This window comes from Thunnus thynnus, chromosome 12 (genome assembly GCF_963924715.1).
Source record: "Thunnus thynnus chromosome 12, fThuThy2.1, whole genome shotgun sequence".
NCBI classification, from domain to species: Eukaryota; Metazoa; Chordata; class Actinopteri; order Scombriformes; family Scombridae; genus Thunnus; species Thunnus thynnus.
The window spans coordinates 17662662-17684076 of NC_089528.1; the positions used below are offsets into that span (position 1 = coordinate 17662662).

The 21415-nt window shown below is 38.6% G+C and overlaps 1 protein-coding gene across 1 annotated transcript; it reads left to right on the forward strand.

The window, feature by feature from the left end:
- Positions 1-13020: 13020 nt before the first annotated feature.
- On the forward strand, positions 13021-20767 carry opn7a (opsin 7, group member a). The gene is made up of 5 exons (XM_067604654.1): positions 13021-13108; positions 14711-14873; positions 15220-15347; positions 17220-17554; positions 19058-20767. Exons 1-5 carry the CDS (start codon positions 13021-13023, stop codon positions 19694-19696), a joined length of 1353 nt encoding a protein of 450 aa, XP_067460755.1. The 3' UTR covers positions 19697-20767.
- The last annotated feature ends 648 nt before the right edge of the window (positions 20768-21415 follow it).

A 21415-nucleotide genomic window follows, 5' to 3' on the forward strand; every position in this document is an offset into this window, starting at 1 on the left:
GGACTTTAAATATCCAATTTCCTAAGCTACAGTATTTCTATACCTAAGCATTTAAATTGTGTAAAAACTAAATTTGATGATGCACCTAAAGCACAAAATCCAGTTCCTGTAGATACAGGTAGCCTGCAAATAAAATTTAAAAGCACAGTTTCAAGGACAAAGAACTACATTCAACATGAATATAAATAATTAAAATAAAATTAAAATAATTTACATAAGCCATAGTTTAGGAGTTATGATGCCGACCATGAACCACTTGTTTATACCTGGAATAGTTCGTATGTGTGTGTATGTGTGTGTTTGTGTGTGTATGTGCATTGATGGATTACTCGTGTAGTCATGTGTGCAGGTGGGGGGCATTCCTTTCATACAAATTCACTCACACGTCCGCTGTAAGTGCTGTGGAAATCAACAAATGTTTTATGTGCCAATCCTGTGTCATACTTAATTAAACTTGCACATGAGCACAGGTACACACAGGGTGTAGAAAAACACTGAAGAATGAAGCTTACACGTCTATAAAACTGCAGTAGAGACATGGATGTGAGAATATTCCCATGAGAGAACGCTGACAAAAGGAAAAGCTGTAAAGTGTTGCTTATTATTAAACAAGCAGCACATTAAAGACAGGCTGCTGTATAACCATATTAATACATATGCAATATATATAATGCATCCATAATACCACTTGCAGTTCTTATGTTACCTCCTTCCACTCTATATAAACTTGCTTACACTTTTAGAAACAGTTAAAAATGAAAAAATGTGATCTGTGTGTGAATATTCCCAGTATTTACAGGCGATGGATTCATGTTTGGTAATACCAGCTGTTCTCTTGCAGATTGTTCCTGCTGCGAGTGGTTTCAGCACAGCAAGGCTTCAACCCCTCCATCAGTGCATTAATAACAGGCTCACTCTTTCCATTGATCTCATGATCAGAGGATGCATGTATCTGCACATATCTGTCTCTGCATTCATATTTTCTAATTTACATATAGATTAGAACTACTCGCATAGTATGCAGTAATGGGGAGGAGGCATTTGGGTGCTCGCGTTACTGTTTGGGGTAACTAGTAACTTGATAGAATCCTTCATTTAAGGTTAAATTACTAAAAGTAAATGGATTAATGAAAGGACTGCACAAACAGTGCAGTCTTTTTTTTTTCTCATGTATGTCTTACCTGTCTGTAGCTGTTTCGCCCCCCTCCTCACCATCTCCACCAGCATCCAGACCACATCCATGGTCCAGAGAGATCTCCAGAAGTCTGTCAGAAGGTGGATCTAGATGAAACCTTCATGAATAATAATAATCATCATCATCATCATCATAATCATAACACTAATAAATGCACGATTCTTGCCAATCCCCTTTTCTAGAGTGCTACCTGGTTGATCTACTTTTAGCCATCATTAGTGGTATACAGAATTAGTCCTTAGTTCATTCATGATGAATCATCATAACTATGCAACCATAACTAAGTCATGGATGAACAGGTATAGCAGCAAAACAAACCTAAACCTAAAATCTATACATTAAATGTCGCTTGACAAAATCCCATCTTTTAAAGACAGCTTTGCATAACCTCAGCCAATACACTAGTGGCAACATTAACACTGTTAATACACCTGCAAAATCAAAGAAGGGTGTAAGGCCAGCGCAAAATACTTCATAAATTGTTTCAGTATACATGTGACAGCTGCTCTGGAGATGGATTATTGTTGATTCCTTGTTTAATTGTACAGTGTCTGTCTTGAAATGGAACACGGTACAACTATATTATTTTGGAAATAAATAAGTTTAGGAATACATATATAAATTCAACCAACCAACAATCAAGCAACTAAGAGAATTAATAAAAACAACTACAAGAGTCATAAAAACATCACATAGTAATGCTTAAAAAATCTCCAAGGGCAATGTAAGAATCTAGTTGAGAGCTGTAGGCAATTAATTCCATTTAAAAAGAATGTAGCACTTGAATCTACTTATGCTACTATAAGTGTGTATGTGCACAGGATATCGAACTTTAAGTAATGAATGGTGTACTGTGGCTACATGATGGAAATCAGGGAAGAGATGAAAACAGAGATGAGATGATTATCACTTCTTGTCCATAAAGAAGTTCATCCAATGTTGCGATACAATTATGACATTTATCATCATTAACTGATGCTCTACTTGATTGGTCTCTACTGCAGATTTAGTTTTAATGCGGTGTCTCCACCCAAAACTAATAACAACAACCCTCTCTTCATTACACTCATGCCAGTGTATACATGCCATTACCACCAAATTACATGGTCAATACAGATGTTACAATTCACTGATCTACTATTAACACTGATCGCTTATCAGTAATTGTCCTGCAAACACGGAGGGGATAATGTACCACAACTTCACAGTCAGAAGCTCAAGGGACCTATGAACCTGTTTAAATTTCAGTCCAACAACAAGCATTTGCTTGTATTGAATTACATAATGCTGATTTGAAACTGAAACTGAAAATCAATGGTGCTGGCCAGTCAACTGAGAGCAGGTCTGAAGGGACATCTCAGAAACTATTTTTCTTAAAGATCCCTTCCAGACATGTTCTAGATGTATATACAACTCTAGAAACACTAGAAAAATGTTTTTCCTGATTAGCAAAACACATTTTTGAGTGGAGGGGGGACAATTGAATCTGTGGCTCAAAAACACACTTTGCTCTGTTCTTCAAGCCCTACTGTCACATACTGATGCTGCTCCTCTGCCTGAGCTGTTGAAATTTTTGGCAAATAACACCATGATACTGTGAGTATGTGTGAGGGTGGAAAGTAATAGGCTAAGTCATAAAAATGCATTTGCTGTGGTGGCGAGCATATGTAAATTCAACTGTTTCTTAGTTTGGTTGTAATCTGAGCTGTTGGACATGGGAGGAGATCTAAAGATGGTGTGATGTAAAGACGTGATCTTCAGTTATAACTCTCTGTTGTCCGGCCTTATCAATGTTGCAGGAGCACAGGCCAGAAAGATCAAAGCCATGAATCCCTATGGGATTTAGGGTTGGGTCCCCTGATGTCCTCCTACGCAACTCCCAACCCTCAGACCGCCTGGTCTGAAGTGGTCATTAAAGACCAACAGAAGGGAAAACACCAGGTTGCGTCACCACCACCATTTAATCTTTTGAATTGCTTTGCGGTGCTCCCTGATGAGGCTCCTTTTCACCCAGTGGATCCCCCAGTGGTTGCTGCTGACAGTAACCTTGGACTGGGCTCGGGCCCTATCTGCACAGGAGTTACTTCAGGGGTCTCTACCTCTAGACGGGGACTAGGGCCTCTACTGGGTTTTTGGTTGATGCGGTGACATATTTACCTTGCAAGGCAAGTTATGCGCTTGTGTCCGAACCACCAGTGGTTCGACCAATCAGCGCCCTATGAGGATTCCTACGTGATCTTGTGACCTTGTGATCTCTCAAATCAAGCTGCCTCGCAAGGTAAGACAGTGATAGACGATGATAAACAGATGGTTCATCCAATTGCCTGCCAAGTATTTTTTGAAAGTGCCTGCCCTTTCCAACAGCTTCCATGGACAACTTCTCAGATGGTGTTGTGCAACAAACCATCTGGCACACTATAATGTCGGACTGTAGAACAATGCATGTTGATGTGAAAGACCAGAAGAAATACATGTAATACATGTTAAAAGAAAGAAGAACTAGTTCTGTTTTAAAATTTTAAACAAACTCCCTTCAAATTTTTATGATCAATTATCACTGCTACAAACAGCAGAGCTGACTGAAACTGTATAGTACTATAGCAACTGTTAAGGTACTTTGAAACTTTCAGCATCTTTGAAGGACGAAATAGGTACTGAATATTTCTGAATATGGGGGGGGTTAATTTGATACCTGTAAACAGAAAACATGAAAAAGTACCATTAAGTTAGATGTTACACACACAATAAGAATAGCTCTCCAGTGGCTGCTTTCAAAGAATAAAAAGTTATAAGGCTGGTTGTGTTTGTTGAGATGGTAATCAGATGGATTCAAGTCTTTAAACTGGTGCAAAGATATATCTTGCTGTAGAATTATTTTCCTTTTTACCCATTGAAGAAAAGTTTTCAAAGCCCGATTTCTAGTTTCTTTCTTCATTCAAAATTCCTTTTGGTCATTATTCTATTGTTTCATATTGTACTTTTCATTTTTTTAACAAACTGCTTCTTTTATAATCTGCACTGAATCAAATGTGTTACAACATCTTCCTTTAATTCTGTTAATTTTTTCAAGGATGCTGATTGATTTTTTTAATGCCGTCACTCCCATAAGTCAAGACAACATAAAGATAGTCGGAACTGCATCACAACAAAAGCTTGTGTATAAGTATAGATGTACAAAGCAATATAGTGCAGGTAAGTGTTTCATAAGTACCCTCATTCTATAGAATTCCAACATGTGAATGCCATTATTTCAGCAGATCTGCCGATGGCTCAAATGACTCTGGAGCAGAGAAAAGTAGAGGATGAAATAAAGACAGGAGGAATCCAGCTGCAGCCACACTCTTGTTCTAATGATCATAAGGGTCCTAATTTGAATAGCTGCACAATATAACAGCATTATGTGCAACAGTGTTATAACTATGATGTGAAATAAAGAAGTAAAAACATAAATCATTTAGACACTGAGGCTGACTTTATTTCTGATTTCACATCAATGACTTTTGTCCTTTTAGTGCTAAGAGAGGATTTTATTTTGCCAGAGGACAGACTACTGCATTCAAACCTGAATGTTCTGCTACAATATGTTTGCATTCTGACATGGCTGTATGCAAATAAAAGATGGATGTGAAAAGGCAAAACACCCTAGGAGTTGCAGATATGGCATGTCTATTGATCTGAATATTTTCTTCTGGGAAAGACTTTACATGGACTCTACTGCAAACACAAGATATTATGCACAGCTGGAGCAACTTGAATGAATGAATACAGACTCAATCTTAATAAAACAAATGAATAAAAATGCCTTGGTAACATTTAAAATGTCATGTTTTCATCCAGACAATTAGACATCTGTATTCCTGGGTGTTGCCCTGATTATAGTTTTAGGGTAATTTTTCTCAGGTGAAATGCAAACATATGAAATGGCACAAATATCTAAATAACTGTAATACTGTGGTCAGTTGTTCTACATTCTTAACTAAAAGTCCTTTGCAACAATAAATAAAACCCTACAAGAGGCCACTGTATGTGCATAAACACTGTTTATAACCAATAGAAAGTGTTAAGTTTTAGTAAAGAGCATAATTAATATTCTACCCATCCTCTGTAGTCATGAGCTGCAGCTTTTCCTTATGAGGCAAAGTTTCTGTTAAATGCTTATTCTATATTCCCACCAGACCACTTTGATGTTCATGCTGTACTTTATCTTATCGTGGACATTCATTTCTTTCTACTCTCTGTGGCCATCACAATTAATTCTTTGACAACACCATTACACCTCGAATGCTCCTTTCATCTCGAGCTTTGGCTCAATCTGTTCCAGCCTCTATCTGTGTGTTGCTCTCTGCGTGTATGTGTGTGTGTGTAACTGTGCGTGTGAGAATTCACACATGTAAGAAAGAAGGAGAGCAAGTGGCATACAAGGCAATATTTTCACTGTGTGTAATTCTTTTGAAGATAATTCATCCCTACTTTCAAGGTGTGACAAACTAGCTTGTTTCCCTTTCTGCATTTTCTGAGACAAATTCAAAATTAATTTTCAAGTGCTACCATATGTGCCTCTGACTCACTGTCATTGATTTCCTTTACGCTTGTGTTGAGTTGTAATTAAAAGTAGCACATCACTGCTGACACAATGGACAACTTATTATGTTGAAAGGGATGTTTACAAGGCTGAAATTGGCAGTCCTGAACATGCATCCAATATAGAACCACACTACTGAAACAATAAAGATTCAGATTTAACCATTTCAACCCCGTGGGCCCTTTGGCCAAGTCCATTATTACAAATACATGTGTGTAGAGCAAGATCGCTCAAAGCCAGAGAATTTCAATTTAAATTCCAGTAAAAACTGTAAGGTGGAGAAAGATTAAAAGTACAGTATTCTTCAGTAGTTCTGGATTTGAATAGTTCACTCATGGACAGTGTAGCATACAGATATTTGGACATTCACACATTTTTTGTTGTGTGTGCACCGGGGAATTGCATTTAACAGGAAATAATGCTTATAAGATTTAGGTGCTTTAATTTAACAGTATCTATACTGGGTGTCAGTGCAGCCATGTTAATATGCTCCAGCATTTTAAGTTAAAAGACTAAGTATGGAAATGTTTATGAATGCTACACTTAATGTGAACAATGTGGATGTGAACACCACCCTTAAAACTGACAGTCAGCACTTTAGTCTTACTCATTGTTAAATTTAAAATCCAATGTTCAGAGCCACAACTACAGATAATATGTCACTGTCCACTATAGTGCGATAAATGATGTGCTGGAATGAGCAGATAATGTACAGAATATAAATTGTAGTGTTGTCAAATAGAGTGAAAAGAATATACTTTCAAAGCTACTTAGTGGACATTTTAAAGAATAATATGGGTATAGGTTAAAAGGCCACCTTATTGAAATCATAAGTTTACTGTCATGCTAGGCAATTTAAAATTACACCTGTTATTTCTTTATAAAATAACAAAATTTTACACTTAATATCTGTTTCTTCATTTAAACGTCATCACTGTGGTTTTGATTTGTTCCTGATTCTTCTCAGCAGCTGTGTTTATTGTTGCTGACAGAATACCAATCATGGTCCACCATGATGATATCATTTAATGGATCCAGCATTATGACATTTAACATCTGATATTTTTAGCTTCATTTGTTTGAGTTGAATTTCAGTTTCAATCATTTCTGTATTTTGAGTTTTCAGAAATACTTTGTTAATACAACAGAATTGATTGTGCCTTATACAAAGTCAGGATTAATTCAACTCAGTTCAAATTTTGTTTGTATAGTACCATCTCATACAAAAGCAGTCAAAGTGCTTTACATAAAAACTAAATAAAACAGCAAGAAACGTGCTTATAAATGAAAAACATCCATGCATACATGCACATATATACACTCATACATACACACATACAACATACGTACAGATACGGTGTGTTCAGTTAAGAAAATGCTCGACTGAAAAGGAAGGTCTTTAATTTGCTTTTAAAAGAACACAGTGTCAGAGCAAGTCTAAGATCTGCAAGCAAACACTGCATTCTTACATTCTTTAGGTGCATATATGCTGAATGCTATCTCGCCAGAATTTGAAAGTGTTCTAGGCACATGGAGGGGATTTCCACATTGTGACCTGGGAGATCTGCTGGGATGGTTTACAGACAGCATGGCTGATATGTATTGTGGAGGCAGACTATGAAATGCTTTGGTAACCAAGAGGAGAATTTTAGCCAGATAGCCAGTGAAGGTTTCGGAGTACTGGAATTATGTGGTCTGATTTTTTTGTCCTGGTTAGAACTTGTGTGGCTGTGTTCTGGATAAGTTATAATCTATGTATCGTTTTGTTTGGAAGGCCCATAAACAGAGAATTGCAGTTGTCCATCCTGCTCATTACAAAAGCATGCATGAGTTTCTCTGAGTCAGACTGGGAAAGAAAGCCTCTGATTTGGGAAATGTTTCTAAGTTAGAAAAAGGCAACCTTGGTGATGCCATTGATGTGATCCCGAAAAATGAGTTCACCATCCATGGTTACCCCTATAGGTTTTCAATCTGTTCACTTGTTTTTAATGATATGGACTCCAGGTAATCACTGAACAGCTGCCTCTGGGCTGCAGAGCACACCAACCAAGATTTCAGTTTTCTCCCTGTTCAGCTGAAGGAAGTTAACAGCCATCCAGTGGTTAATTTCTTCCAAACAGTTGATGAGGGAGTTTATGCAGTGCAAGTCATCAGAGGGTAGTGAGATGACAAGCTGTGTGTCATTGACATAATTATGGTAACTAATGTTATGTTTGCTGATGATGTAGCCAAGGGGAAGCATATAAAGGTTGAAAAGGAGAGGTCCCAGGATGGAGCCCTGCGGGACCCCACACACTAGTTTGAATTTGTTGGAGTGGAAATCTCCAAGTGTGACAATGAAATTCTGCTTATGCAGGTAGGATTCAAACCACTGGAGAACCGTGCCACACAAACCCACCCAGTCTCTCAGCCTTTCCAGTAGGATCCTATGATCCACTGTGTCATATGCAGAGCTCAGGTCTAAGAGTATTAGGACAGAGTTTTTTTTTTTTTATTGTCACTGTTGATCCTCATTTCATTAATAACTTTTAAAAGAGCAGTTTCTGTGCTTTGAGATATGCAGAAGCAAGACTGGAATTTTTTTATACATATTATCTGTAAGATAGCTGTTCAGGTGCTGATAAATTACCTTCTCAATAATTTCACTCAGGAAGGTGAGATTGGAGATTGGCCTATAGTTACTAAGTGCATTTGGGTCCTGGTTATTCTTTTTTAGAAGTGGTCTAATAGCAGCAGTTTTCATGCAATAGGGAAAGAGAACAGTCTGGAGAGAACAGTTTACTACTAACAAAACATCATCTGTTAAAAAAATTAAGAACAGATTTAAAAAAGAATGCTGAAGGGGAACAAGGGGGCTGGCAGAGGACTTAAGTTTATTTCTTGAATCAGAAAGATCCCTGGAGTCTACGGTGGAGAAATGCTTGAGACCATCAACTCGCAATGGTGGAAGTAGGCCTACATAGTTAACTGCAGAGTTTGTATTTGGGATGTTGCGCCTAATGTTGAGAATTTTGTCTTTGAAAAATGATGTGTATTCATTGCATTTGACGGTTGAGAAAGTATAAGAGGAAATAGGGGAGGGGCTAATGAGTTTATCAGTGGTTGAGAAGAGGCATTTTGGATTGTTTTTGTGGGTGTTGATAAGATTTGAGAGGAATTCTTTTCTGGCCTGTTTCAAGCTTCTGCTGTTGTTCTGGAGGGTGTTTTTGAAAATGTCCCAGTTGACGTGCAGTTTTTATTTTCTCCACCTCCTCTCAGCTTTTCGGCAGTCTCTTTTGAGCTGCTTTATGATCTCAGCATTTCTCCACAGGGCCCAACATTTGCTACAGATTTTTTTAGATCTTAGTGGTGCAACATTATTGATACTGTCTAACAGAAGGGAATTAAAGCGATCAGACAGGTCACTACAACTGCTGCTTTCAAATGAAGGCAACAAGGAGGAATTTGTACTAAGAAAGTGAGTTAGAAAAGACTTGCAGTGACGTTTCACAGAAGTACCGTTTCTTAACATGTCTACTGGTGATAGCCTGATCAGCAGCTAAGAGTACACTGTAGAAAACACAGTAATGGACTGACAGTGCAACATTGACAGCGCTTACTCTGACATCAGTACCTATAGAAATTACATGGTCAAGTATATGTCCATGCTGATGAGTTGGCTCCATAACGTATTGGGTCAAGTCAAACAACTGCAATAAAATAGACTGTGGTGGACGCTGTGGAATTTTCATTGTGAATGTTGAAATCACCAGAAATAACTACTTTGGTGTAGTCAATACAGATATTTGATAGCAGATCTGCAAAATCACAGAGTTGTATTTAGGTGGTCAGGACATTATCAGAAGCATTACTGACATGTCACACTGTAGATTGACAGCAAGATATTCAAAACTCTGGTACTCTCCCAGTGAGACTTGTTTAGAGAAGCGGAGAAAATGGCTGCTACTCCCCACTTCATTTGCCTTGCCTTGCAGTGCACAGAAAGTTATAATTTGGGGGTGATGCCTCACACAGTGTGAAGAAAATATTTGTATCTAGTCCTGTTTCAGTAATAAAGAGATCATCAAGCTCATTATCCTCGCTATTTTTTTATGACCATCAATGATTTATTAGTCAAGGAGTGGACATTCAATAAGGTAAAATTAAGAGCATGTGAGGTAGGCCTAGGGTATGAGGTAGTATGATAGAGAACGATGGGGGTGAGGTTATCAAGATTTGCTTTAGTAATAACTGTTTATGTTCACTGACCTTTCAGAAATCATAACAGAAATAGCAGGTGGGAGTACAGATAAGGACCTACAGGGAAGGTTTTTTTTTTTACTTGGTCGATCTGGGTTGTTACAGTGAGTGGGATCAAATGTACAGGCAGAACTGTCCACTGCTAGTTTGTTGTTTTAATGACGTCATGTACTGTAGGACATGGGGACATACGTCTAGTGAAGACCGTACAGGTTGTTGTTTGTCAGCACGCGTGACCCTTGATTACACTTAAAGTTTTATTTTAATTCAAAGCACGTACAGTGACCAAAACGTAGGTTTCAAATACTAATGTAGACGCTACTACAGAAAATACAGTTTGTACTGTGTCAGTTGTGAATGGCAAAGCATCTGTAGCATTTTATGAATGGGTGTATCTGTGTGTATGGGTGCTATACCTTCAGTGGTCACTCTACTGCATCTTTCAGACTGATATGGTAGGATCTGCATGTTAGACAAAGAGGCCTATAAATTGTTATTCTTGTCATTATTTTGTAATCAATAATGCACCTACAGTACTCATCAAGCAGCACTCACACTCCAGGATCTAAATAGCCTAAACGCTTTATTTTTTTAAGAATAAAGAAACCCAAAATAAACATGCTTTTAGGTAAGCCTACGGAGCCATTTTAATCTATTAGACATGATGTTTGCACCGCTATATATTCAAATCAAACACTCAACAAAAATAATAAAACCTACATGAGTGTATGAGAGCGTGTGAATTCAGTTGTAATTGACGTCATTAATTGATCAGAGCTCGGGCACAGTAGAGGAGCCTCCAGCTTCTTAAATACACATAGGAGTGTGATGCGCTCTCTGGTGCCTTGCAGCCGCTGCCCCTCTGACAGCTCCTGTGAGAGGAACGCACATTTGTGAGACTTCACTTGGCGCGACCTATTTCCAGTGCTGGACAGGTTGAAAAGTAATTCTGGAAACTTACTGGTACCTTAATTGGATCAAGCATAACATCAGGAGACACAGGTTCAAGTTATTCAGTACTTATTGGCCGAGGTAAGGACATTTTATTTCTCATTAGTTAAAACGTATAAGACCACGTGCTTCTGTATGTATGTAATATGATGTTATTGGATGCCGTTCACCTAACGAGGAATTGCGCAAATACGCACAGGAATTAGTTGGATCATTTGGTGGTCACTGCTTCCCTGATTGTGTGCTGTGATTGTTTTTCTTTTCTTTTAAATGTCTGTCGACTCTTTCGTGATAAGACATCATAAGAGGATAGTTTTGGATAGTTGTTAAAGGCACGATTCGTGGCACAATAACGCTAATACAAAACGTACGATTAGAACTTACTCCCAAAATAATTGACAGGACACTGGACTAACACTGATTCCAAGTTATGAATGTTTCGTGATACTGTAAAAGGTTTGCTTACATCAAAAATGTGTGTACAGTTATGTTCGCTTACTGTGTTCAACCTCGAATGATTTGAGCAAAATCACGATCCTTTTAGGTTCACTTTCTGGTGATCACTTAGAATCTGTTCATTCATCATAAGAGTCCTGGCTGAGGCTGTGAGCTCTATTGCACCCTGCCTCACACCTATTATGCATCAGCTCTGAAGAAGTTGGTATCGGAGGGTGTTGTTTTTGTTTTTTTGTGGAAGGATGCGATGAGACGCGCGTCTGTTTGATCTGACCCGCTGTCTCGTATTGCCTCTCACAGAACAAAGCTATAGCTTTCTTTAGCTTTCTACGTGTGTTATAACAATTATATTTTATTCCCAAACAATGATGTGTAGCCTCCCACATGCATGCGTTCACTTGGAACTATAAAGAGTGCGTAACAGTGCGTCTGGATGAGTTTTGCGCCTTTACGCACAGAGTGAGTCGTGTTTTTTTATTTTTTTAAAACGATTACCTAAAATTACACCTGAGCAGCCAGTTTGAGAACTTCTAAGACAACGCTCTGGACTGTGACAAGTGGATCAAATATCGAGTATAATTTCTCACCTTCACAGTTGCAAACCTACAGTGCGGCATAGAATTTGAGGACTATGAAACATTAGGACAGATAATGTAGAGGCTTCAGAGGAGGGGTGAGCAGTTTTCATAATGTGCACAGTTTCACTGAATCCTTTTACTTTGTTCCATCTATTTTAAAATGAGGAAATGAATGTTAAAAGTGGAAGTGTCTATCAGAGCAATGCTCACAGAATTTTAACAGGATGAGGGTGTAGACAGACAACCAAAAGAGCAACTGGTGAACAGAGAGAGAAGAGGAGGAGCAGTAGCATGCATACACATAGAGATATATACATACAAATACAGAAAATGGAAAAGGGTTGAGTAGACAAGTCATAGAGTCTGCTACACTGACACAGAGCCAACTAAAAGAGAAGTAGCTGTGTGCATACACACACTGAACTGCATTGCATGTTGTTGACATTGGTTTGGAAAGTTTAAGTTGTGTTTAACGGATGAATGCATGATGTGTCAGGAATGTGGGAATACTGGATGTTTTTATAGTGCTTGTTAGGTTTGGTGGCAATAATAATTTGCAGAATTTGAAATGCCTCTGCCATTCAGGGTACTAAAATTTCAGTAATGCGGCTGACCACAGGAATAGCACATTAGGATGTGTTTGAGGTGCATTTCTCTGTCACCTATTATTAAACCTTATTGATCCCTCATGTCATCTATTGATCTATGTCTGTCAGTCACTACCTGCCTTTAGCTGCTGAAGCAGAATGAAAACATGTGGAAACAAAGTGTTGATGATGTTAGCACATGGGTAGCTTAAAGGCAGGTTGATGTATCAGTCAATGTCTTTTGTACATCACATTCAGCTAAGGCTGTGGAAAAGGTTAATACAATCACACAGCAAATTCAATTACATGAGTGTCCTCTCACAGCCAACAACCTACATGTTGTGGCTTTAAATACACAGATTAAAACCTAATATATTACCATTTACACCAATTCCTAATTTTGCTCATAAAAAAACTCTTAACTGTTTCCAGATGAAGCTGTTAGATGAAGACATTGCGTTCCATTCAAACATACCTGTGCCAGTGGATATAACGGTGGCTATGGTCTACTCTGTTTTTGGTGAGTAAAGTCTACTTCAATTCAGACCTCTTTTTTTTGTTCCTCAACAGACTGATAAAGAGTTAATAACACTGTCAATTAGCTTTCTACTAGTTCTGCTCCAGCTGAAATAAATAACAGCATGATACAAGATAGCATGCTGTGAAGCCTTGTGAACGAGTTTCCTTTTTTCTCTCTGATTGTGTTACTAAATTATTTGCATTTGACGTCCACCTATCCAAAATACCTTTATACTGAATGTATAGCCTCTGTCTGTATTTACCATATATATATGCATCAGTGTGTATAAGTGTGAATAAGTCCATTTTTGCACAGAGACAGGCACAGATTAATGTACAGTTGTGATACAGACCCAGTGAGGCAGCCAGTGCAGTTGCTCATGTATTATCTGTGCCTCCTACACAACAACATAAGAGCTTTCTGACAATGAATTCCAAGGCTGGGCCATGTACTGGAAATTATCTGACCCAGGTTAACTTTCATCTCAGTCTTTGATCTTGGCAACATACATACAACAAACTGGAGAATCCTTACATTGAATGTAGTCTTACACACTGTTAGAAGGAAACTAAAAAGATACAGCTGTATTATGAGATTTTTTTTCATTTGGATGAGATTTATTTTGTGAATGTTCTGAAGATTTGAAATTTAAAGATTGTAATTTTATGTTCAAACTAGTTTATTTCCTAATTACTGCCTATTGTTTAGAGAGACTACATTATAATAAGGATGTGGCTTTAAGTGGGTGTTCAGCATAGTGCAGTTGTATATCAATGACAGTGTGTATTTTGGCTGCTGTTGTTCTGTATATGTATGTTAAAGGAGACATAACATGCTTTATGTGATTTTCCATCATTTATATACTGTTATAATGTCAGATGTCAATGTTAAACCTTGTCAAAGTTCCAAAACTTGAGGTGAACATATGTAAAAATGCTCCCTGAAAGTCAAAAGCCCAGGCTTCAGCCTGCACTGAATGTTCTGTTTGAAAAGTTACCTCTACTTCCCGATTAAACTGATGTCAGAATATTCGCACATGCCCACAAATGACTGTTCAGTAGTCTTTGTTGCGAAGGTTGTTCCACAGTTTGTTCGCATTGTCCATTCTCATATTTCAGATTGGATTTCTCATGAATGAGATGTGTGTGACAAATTGCTAATGTGAAGTAAGACAGTGTAGAGCATGGAAACAGGTGTTAACATGAACCGGTGGAAACCTTTATATTTTATATCCATTCTTTCAGGAGAGGAACGACAAATGCATCCATGCTACCAGATTGACTAAGCTGCTATTTTGTCCTTCAGAATGTTGATTCAGTATGTCAACTTGGTCCTTAGTTATATCATTACACTGAAGCACATTGTCTATTTACAGTAAAACTGAAAACCCAGATGAGTTGTAAACCAAATTGCAGTACTCCTGTTGCTTTGTAGCTTGTTTGAAGTCCACCAGGAAAAGATTTAGATATTTATATTTATAAGAATACCTCTTGCTGAAAAAGCTGCTGGAAATCATTTTCTAACACTTGCACCTCAGCTTTGTTGTGGCTCACAATGAACATTCACTCACAGCCAGGTGTTTTTGGTCTGTTTTTCCTGCAGGAGTATGTTCACTTTTTGGCAATAGCACATTGCTGTATGTCTCCTACAAGAAAAAGCACCTCCTCAAGCCTGCAGAGTACTTCATCATCAACCTAGCTGTTAGTGACTTGGGCCTGACTCTGTCACTCTACCCTATGGCGATAACTTCAAGTTTCTACCACAGGTACTACACCTGGCACATAGCTTTGGGTATCAAAGCGGAGAAATGCAGACAAAGTGGTTGTTGTCACCACCAGAGAATGTAATACTTTCATGTGAAACATATGAGCTATAGAGAAGATTTTTATAGGTATTGCTTTTATATCAGACTTCCTTCATATTTCATGGTTCATTTGACTATATGATTGGTTAGCAGTAGGATTGCCTGTGAGTTCACAGATATGGAGTGTCATGCTCATGCTATTCTCCCCTTTTCCCTTTCTCACCCTCTGCCTCATTGATCTTCCTTTTTCTCTGTCTTGCTCTGCACTCTCCTTCTCTTTCTCACACCCCTTTGCCCTCCCACACAGGTGGCTATATGGGAAAACAGTGTGCTCCATATATGCTTTTTGTGGCATGTTGTTTGGCATCTGCAGTCTGACCACTCTAACCCTGCTAAGCATGGTGTGCTTTGTGAAAGTATGTTATCCACTCTATGGTAAGTCTTCAAAGAAGCTATTTTTGCCCAATGACATGACACAGGATTAACAATCACGTCCCTAAGTGGCTGATTGTCGATTTATCTGTGGAAGGAAACGGAATGATAATCCCCCCATGAAGCGCTGCACATTAGCCTTTCTTTGATGACTGACAAGTCCAAGGGCTGCACTCAATAAGTATTACTTGTGATGTTGGTTAATGCAGTGCAACGGGGCCTTCTATTTGACCTCAAGAAATTGTGTTTTCCCAGGCAGTGTCACAAAAGGCTTTAATTTGGTTGCCCTTAAACGCCATTACCCAACAAAACTAATGTGAAGTAAGAACTTGAGTCACTTAATCAATCTGTAGTTCTGACTTTGAAATATGGTCAATACATGTCCTTTTACTGCATTATTTGCATATGTCTCACAGTGGTGTTTCACCCCCTGCATATTTGCAGAGGCACTAATTTGGCTAATAGTCATGATGTCTGTGTATATTAGGCTGATATAACTTGCCTTTCAATCACTTCTGTTTGCCTCAGAGGCCTTATCGCTCACCTAATGCTGCAGGCTGACTTGGTGATGCTTTACCTGGCATAGCTTGACAATTATCAATCTAGATAATTACACTCTGCTCCTTTAGCACCCCTACAGTAAATAGATTCAACTGCCAAGCCATCTCTCACCATGGAAAAAAAGAGATTCTGGCACTAATTTTTCTATCTGCAGGAACAAAACTCTGACCAAAAACACACCAGGCCTGCTCCACATGCCTCTGACTAGAACATGGCCAGACTGTATTTGAAAACCCTGGAGACTACGGTTTCCATTTTACAATGAAGAGCCTCCTTAGTGAGCTGATGCGTCAAGCCAGTATCTCGAAAAAAGACCCTTTTCTCACCAATGTCACCACTGAGGAAACACAACTCAGTGTGGGTGAGAAAAATCGAGAAATGTGATTCTGTCTCCTGGAGGGAGAATCCATATTTCTGCTGCAAGACACCCATTCAAGGACCATCTTTCTTGGAGCTTTAAGGTATAGACAAGCATGAATGGCATGCATGCTGCCCATGAAGTCATTGGAAATAACCCAGCTCCAGCCAGAATTGTCAGCTATGTCATTTAGACCACATACACTCTTCCGTATGACCCCAGTCATCACAGGTCAACTGAGAAGATGTATAACCTTTGGTTGTGAGAGCTGTTAACGCTAATACGGTCAAGGACAGAAGACTGAATGGGGTCTCAAACACACCAACGCTGAAACACTTTCTTTCATGACTAATGACATCATGTACTGGTGAGGATAGACAATACGGCCATGAAGGCCCATATAAGCCATCAAGAAGGGTTGCGCTTCCATCAGTTACACAAGGTGGCACACAGATACTGTGAAGTGATACACATCTCTTGTGTGTGACTGAGACACATATTCCTAGATTTGTTATCCAGTGGTGGTCCCCTTAAGGGAGAAGGGGGAACTTCTCAGTTTCTGCTTGCATAATCGAGATGTGTTGGGACTAAATGCCCTTGCACAGGAGTGGTCTCGCAGTCTGCTGTATGGGTTTCCTTACCTTGATTACCCCAACTTTGTTTGGAGTTAAGGGGAATCATTCAACCCTTACATCTGCCTTGTAAATAGGCAGAGGGTCTCAGCCAGCTACTCAGTGCGTAATGGAGTAAGTGCTTCTGAGAATATGCATAGGGGCACATTCCCACAGTGAGACACTTTACTCACAGAACCAAGATTATTCAAGTAACCTAAAGACTTCCATAATCTAGTTTATTGTATCATTACAATATGTCAGCAAATCAAAAAACAATAATTTTGCAGAGAATTTATAAGTAAGGAACTGCACTGATAATTAAATATTTTTCCATATTTACAGGAAACAGGTTTAATTCTATTCATGGCCGTCTGCTCATTGTCTGTGCTTGGGTCTATGCCCTGTTGTTTGCCTGCTCCCCGCTGGCCCACTGGGGGGAATACGGGCCAGAGCCTTATGGAACAGCCTGTTGCATTGACTGGCGCCTGTCCAATCAGCACACCACAGCACGCTCCTACACTGTGGCACTGTTCATCTTCTGCTACATCCTTCCATGCTGTGTTATCATAGCATCCTACACAGGAATTCTTCTCACAGTGCATGCATCCCGCAAGACTATGGAGAGGCATGCATCGAGACAGACACACATGAGCAGCATCCAGGCAATTATTGTCAAGGTAAGAGGAAACACATTAATAAAAGCACATTACTTCCATCATGCTATAATGAGTTTAATTCAATATGCTGGGACTTTAAGATTCATAGTTTTTGCTAAGACATTCAAAAAAAGTATCTATTCACCTTTACATGCTCGCCCTCATCATTACTGTGTCTCCATATAATCACACCCCAAGTGTATTAATAATCCACTTGCACTCTTTACATGCAGGATATACACACCCACTGACAAAAATAATACCAATCCTGAGACTTAACTCAGAGCTACAGTCATTTGTTCACACTTGTGATTATTGATACAAATCCTCTTACCTTCAAACATCCAGTACATGACCTATCTTTAAAAAAAAAAAAAAGAAAGACAGACGTGCCAATCGGTGAGAACCAAATTCACACAGCATGGTTATATAGATAATGTATGTGGTGGTGGTGGTGTATATCAAAAGCGCTTCCTCAGAGAGAAGAGTCCTCTGGAGAGTTTCTAACTCCCCTATTTGTTGAAGAAATTGGCAGTGACCTCAATAGATCCTCCAGTGATGCAGCTTCTCATTAGCAGGAATTGGCTCTGGTTGTACTGTGATGGATGAGAAGCTACTGCTGCCTCTGCTGATAAATTGTCATTATCATATATCCATCTTCATAAGAACACCTCTGAGTCACAAAAAAAAGGCTCACCAAAATGCCTTTCTGCCCATGTGGCATCTGAATGATATTGGTCAATAAATCTTTAGAGATGTTAAGATAGATGTACGAATTCAGTCCGTCACTCCAGTTTGGATTCTATCTCATGCTTTTAAAGGATAAGTATGATGGTATTCAGTAATTTATTGTCACTAAATCCCACAAGAAGACCAAAACAATCAATTGATTGATCCAATCAGAAAGTATTGTCTGTGTAGCAAAATCTGATATATCTTATTTTTTTGCCATAGAGCTCCACTGTCCACAAAAACTATGAAAAACTACATAAATGAGCCACATTGTTGCACTGGTTGACATGCTCCTTCATTACAATGAACATGGGCACTGTAGATTATTTTTTAACAACCCCACAGAGACTCTTCTGGTGTTGTAAATATTAACAAGGGCACCAAATCTGCAGCTGACAGCAGTCCCCAACGAGGGGGCTGTTTATTCCTCTTTGAGGTATGTTTGCTAAAAAACACAATCCCAAGATCTTTTTAAAAAAATTTTTTTAAAACATATATATTCATGATCTGTTTTTAAAGATTTATTTTTTCAATAGAAACAAATGGGGTTGAAGCTGAGAGCCACTGACAGGCTGGGGGTGTCATAAAATATTGAGACACAGGCTAATTATTGGTAGTTTTTGTCTTTTCATGGGATTTGTTAACAGTAAGAAATATATAAAATAACACCAGACTTTCCTTGAAATATACTGTTCTGTGTAAAGCACCAAAAGCTGGTCAGTTATTGAAAAGTGTGAATTTTCAAAACCCTATCAATTACAAATTTCTCTTCTGTGCTCTTTTTCCTGCAAGCTAAGTGTTGCTGTCTGCATTGGTTTCTTTGCGGCGTGGAGTCCATATGCTGTGGTGTCCATGTGGGCTGCCTTTGGACGCATTGAGAACATCCCTCCTCTGGCATTCGCCATGCCAGCCATGTTTGCCAAGTCCTCCACCATTTACAACCCAATTATCTACCTAATGCTAAGGCCGAACTTCCGCAGGGTAATGCGCAGGGACCTGGGTACTCTATGCCACGCCTGTCTGAAGGGCTGCCTCTGCTCCCAGGGCCCAGTAAAGTGCTGCTCCAAGCCAACGATCAGGGTTAGACTTCGCACAGTCCACAAAGAGACCAACGAATTCCCTTCATCCAACTCCTCTGCTCAACCTCCTATAGTGGCATTAAAGGATCACAGATGTGAGAAGTGCAAGGATGCCTTTGAATGCTTTAGACACTACCCTCAAATGTGCAGTGTCTCTAACCCTGCTGCCAATGGAGACTCATCCAAGGATCAAGATGTTGCAGTTCCTCAAATAAATAAGCAAAAGCTTCAAAATGTGTGCCACAAGAAGTCTCTGCTGGCCACCATGTGTGCAAAAAGGACCTCAGAAATAGACAACTTCCATATTAATTTAGAGATGGTTCCAGGGCACGCAAAAGTAGCTTGGCCCTGATATTTTTCTCTCAATTTATAATGTTTACAGAATCTCTCTGGGCATATTTTGCAGGTTATGTTCTTATAAGATGTGAAATTATTTAATTCATATTTTCAGGAAATCTTCTTCAGGAATGTAACATATGCTCCCTCAGTGTTTGGGCAGCAGCCATAACATAACTTACTTTTTTTTGCCCACTGTGCATTACTTCAGCTGGTTACCTTTTAGGTTTTGAGGCTTTGAAGTTAAATGCAGACAGCTTTAATTTGAATTCTCTGGGTACATTTTTGAAAGAGTTATCACACATTCCTATGTTGCCATAGGAAAAATTGCAACCTTTTTATGTTGCCTTTGTTATATTTGCACTTAATGGATCTTTGAAACGTCAAAAACTTTGTAACAGGGGTACATGGTTTGAGATGGATAGGTTTGGGGCTTCAGTGGCAGACTTAAGCTCTGAGTTCAGATACTGTCTGAAAGTTTTCAGACCCCTTGCTACATTTTTAAGGTCTGCAGCCTAAGTTTAATACATCTTAAATTCTGAATAATGTGTTTGTATATGTATCAGAGACGGTTCCAGCCATCTGATGTCAGCCGATGTCCAGACATTGCCCATTTTAACGGTAACTACTTCAAAACCATGATTCACGTATGTCTATTATATTATGTTTCAACTATTAATCCAGTATGGCTAACAGAACCCTCAAATTAAAGCTGACATTCTGCACTGTCACCTCTGTGCAAATACTTGTGGACCTTACGAGGTGCTTGATATTATTTTTAGAAGTAATTTGCTGTCAACATTATCTTAGTAAAACCTGAGTTCAACCTCAGGGATTCGTTCTGGCAGGGAACAAAGTATGAGAGTCACTGATGACTTATCACTACATTAGGGTTACATTTATTAATGTACTGTATGTATTGTGGTATTTTGAGTTAAATCTTTCAGGTTTTTCCTGGATCATGAATTTATTATGAAATGGGTATAGCATTGTAGTATATTTGGTGATTTTCATGGTCAGGCCTAAATGATGATTCTCTTTTTGCTAATTATTCCAGTAACATACCAGTGCGTCTTATGAGAACAGACACTCATTTCTAAAGGTGTTTCACTTCCTTTACTATGCCAGACCAAGTATTGTTTACACTTAACTGCAGGTATATAGTTTATGGTGCTTGATCAATTATCTATATACAGATGATGTAGAACACAACACTCCTGTGTAACACCATTGTTATAGTACTGCACAATTGTGTCTATATATAGCTGTATTATAAGAACTTAAAGTCATTCTTTATTATGTGTACAGTAAAAATAGAATATTTATTTACTTGATTGCCTAGTAATACTAAACTATACACATAAGTTTATCAACTGGAAGAGAGGGAAAAGAGACAAATGAAGCAAAAGATAACCTACAGTAAATTATGCAGCTGTAGATAAATGTCATGTTGTCTGTAATTAACTATTTGTTATTGTGCGTAAATCCATGTGTAAAATCAACATGACAGGCATGAATTGTTACCATTGCAGCAGCTGATCTCATTAGTCTGCCACTATTTCATCTAATCTAATTAAAATATTGTTGTTTTTCCAATTTTTTCATTACTTAATTACTTTTTTTGTTGTAGGTTTAATGTCACGAGTTGTACAGCTTTTGATTAACAAAAGTACTTAATTAGATTTTATCTATGGAGCAACAGGGTGCCATTTTAACAGCATCCTTAAATCTGTAA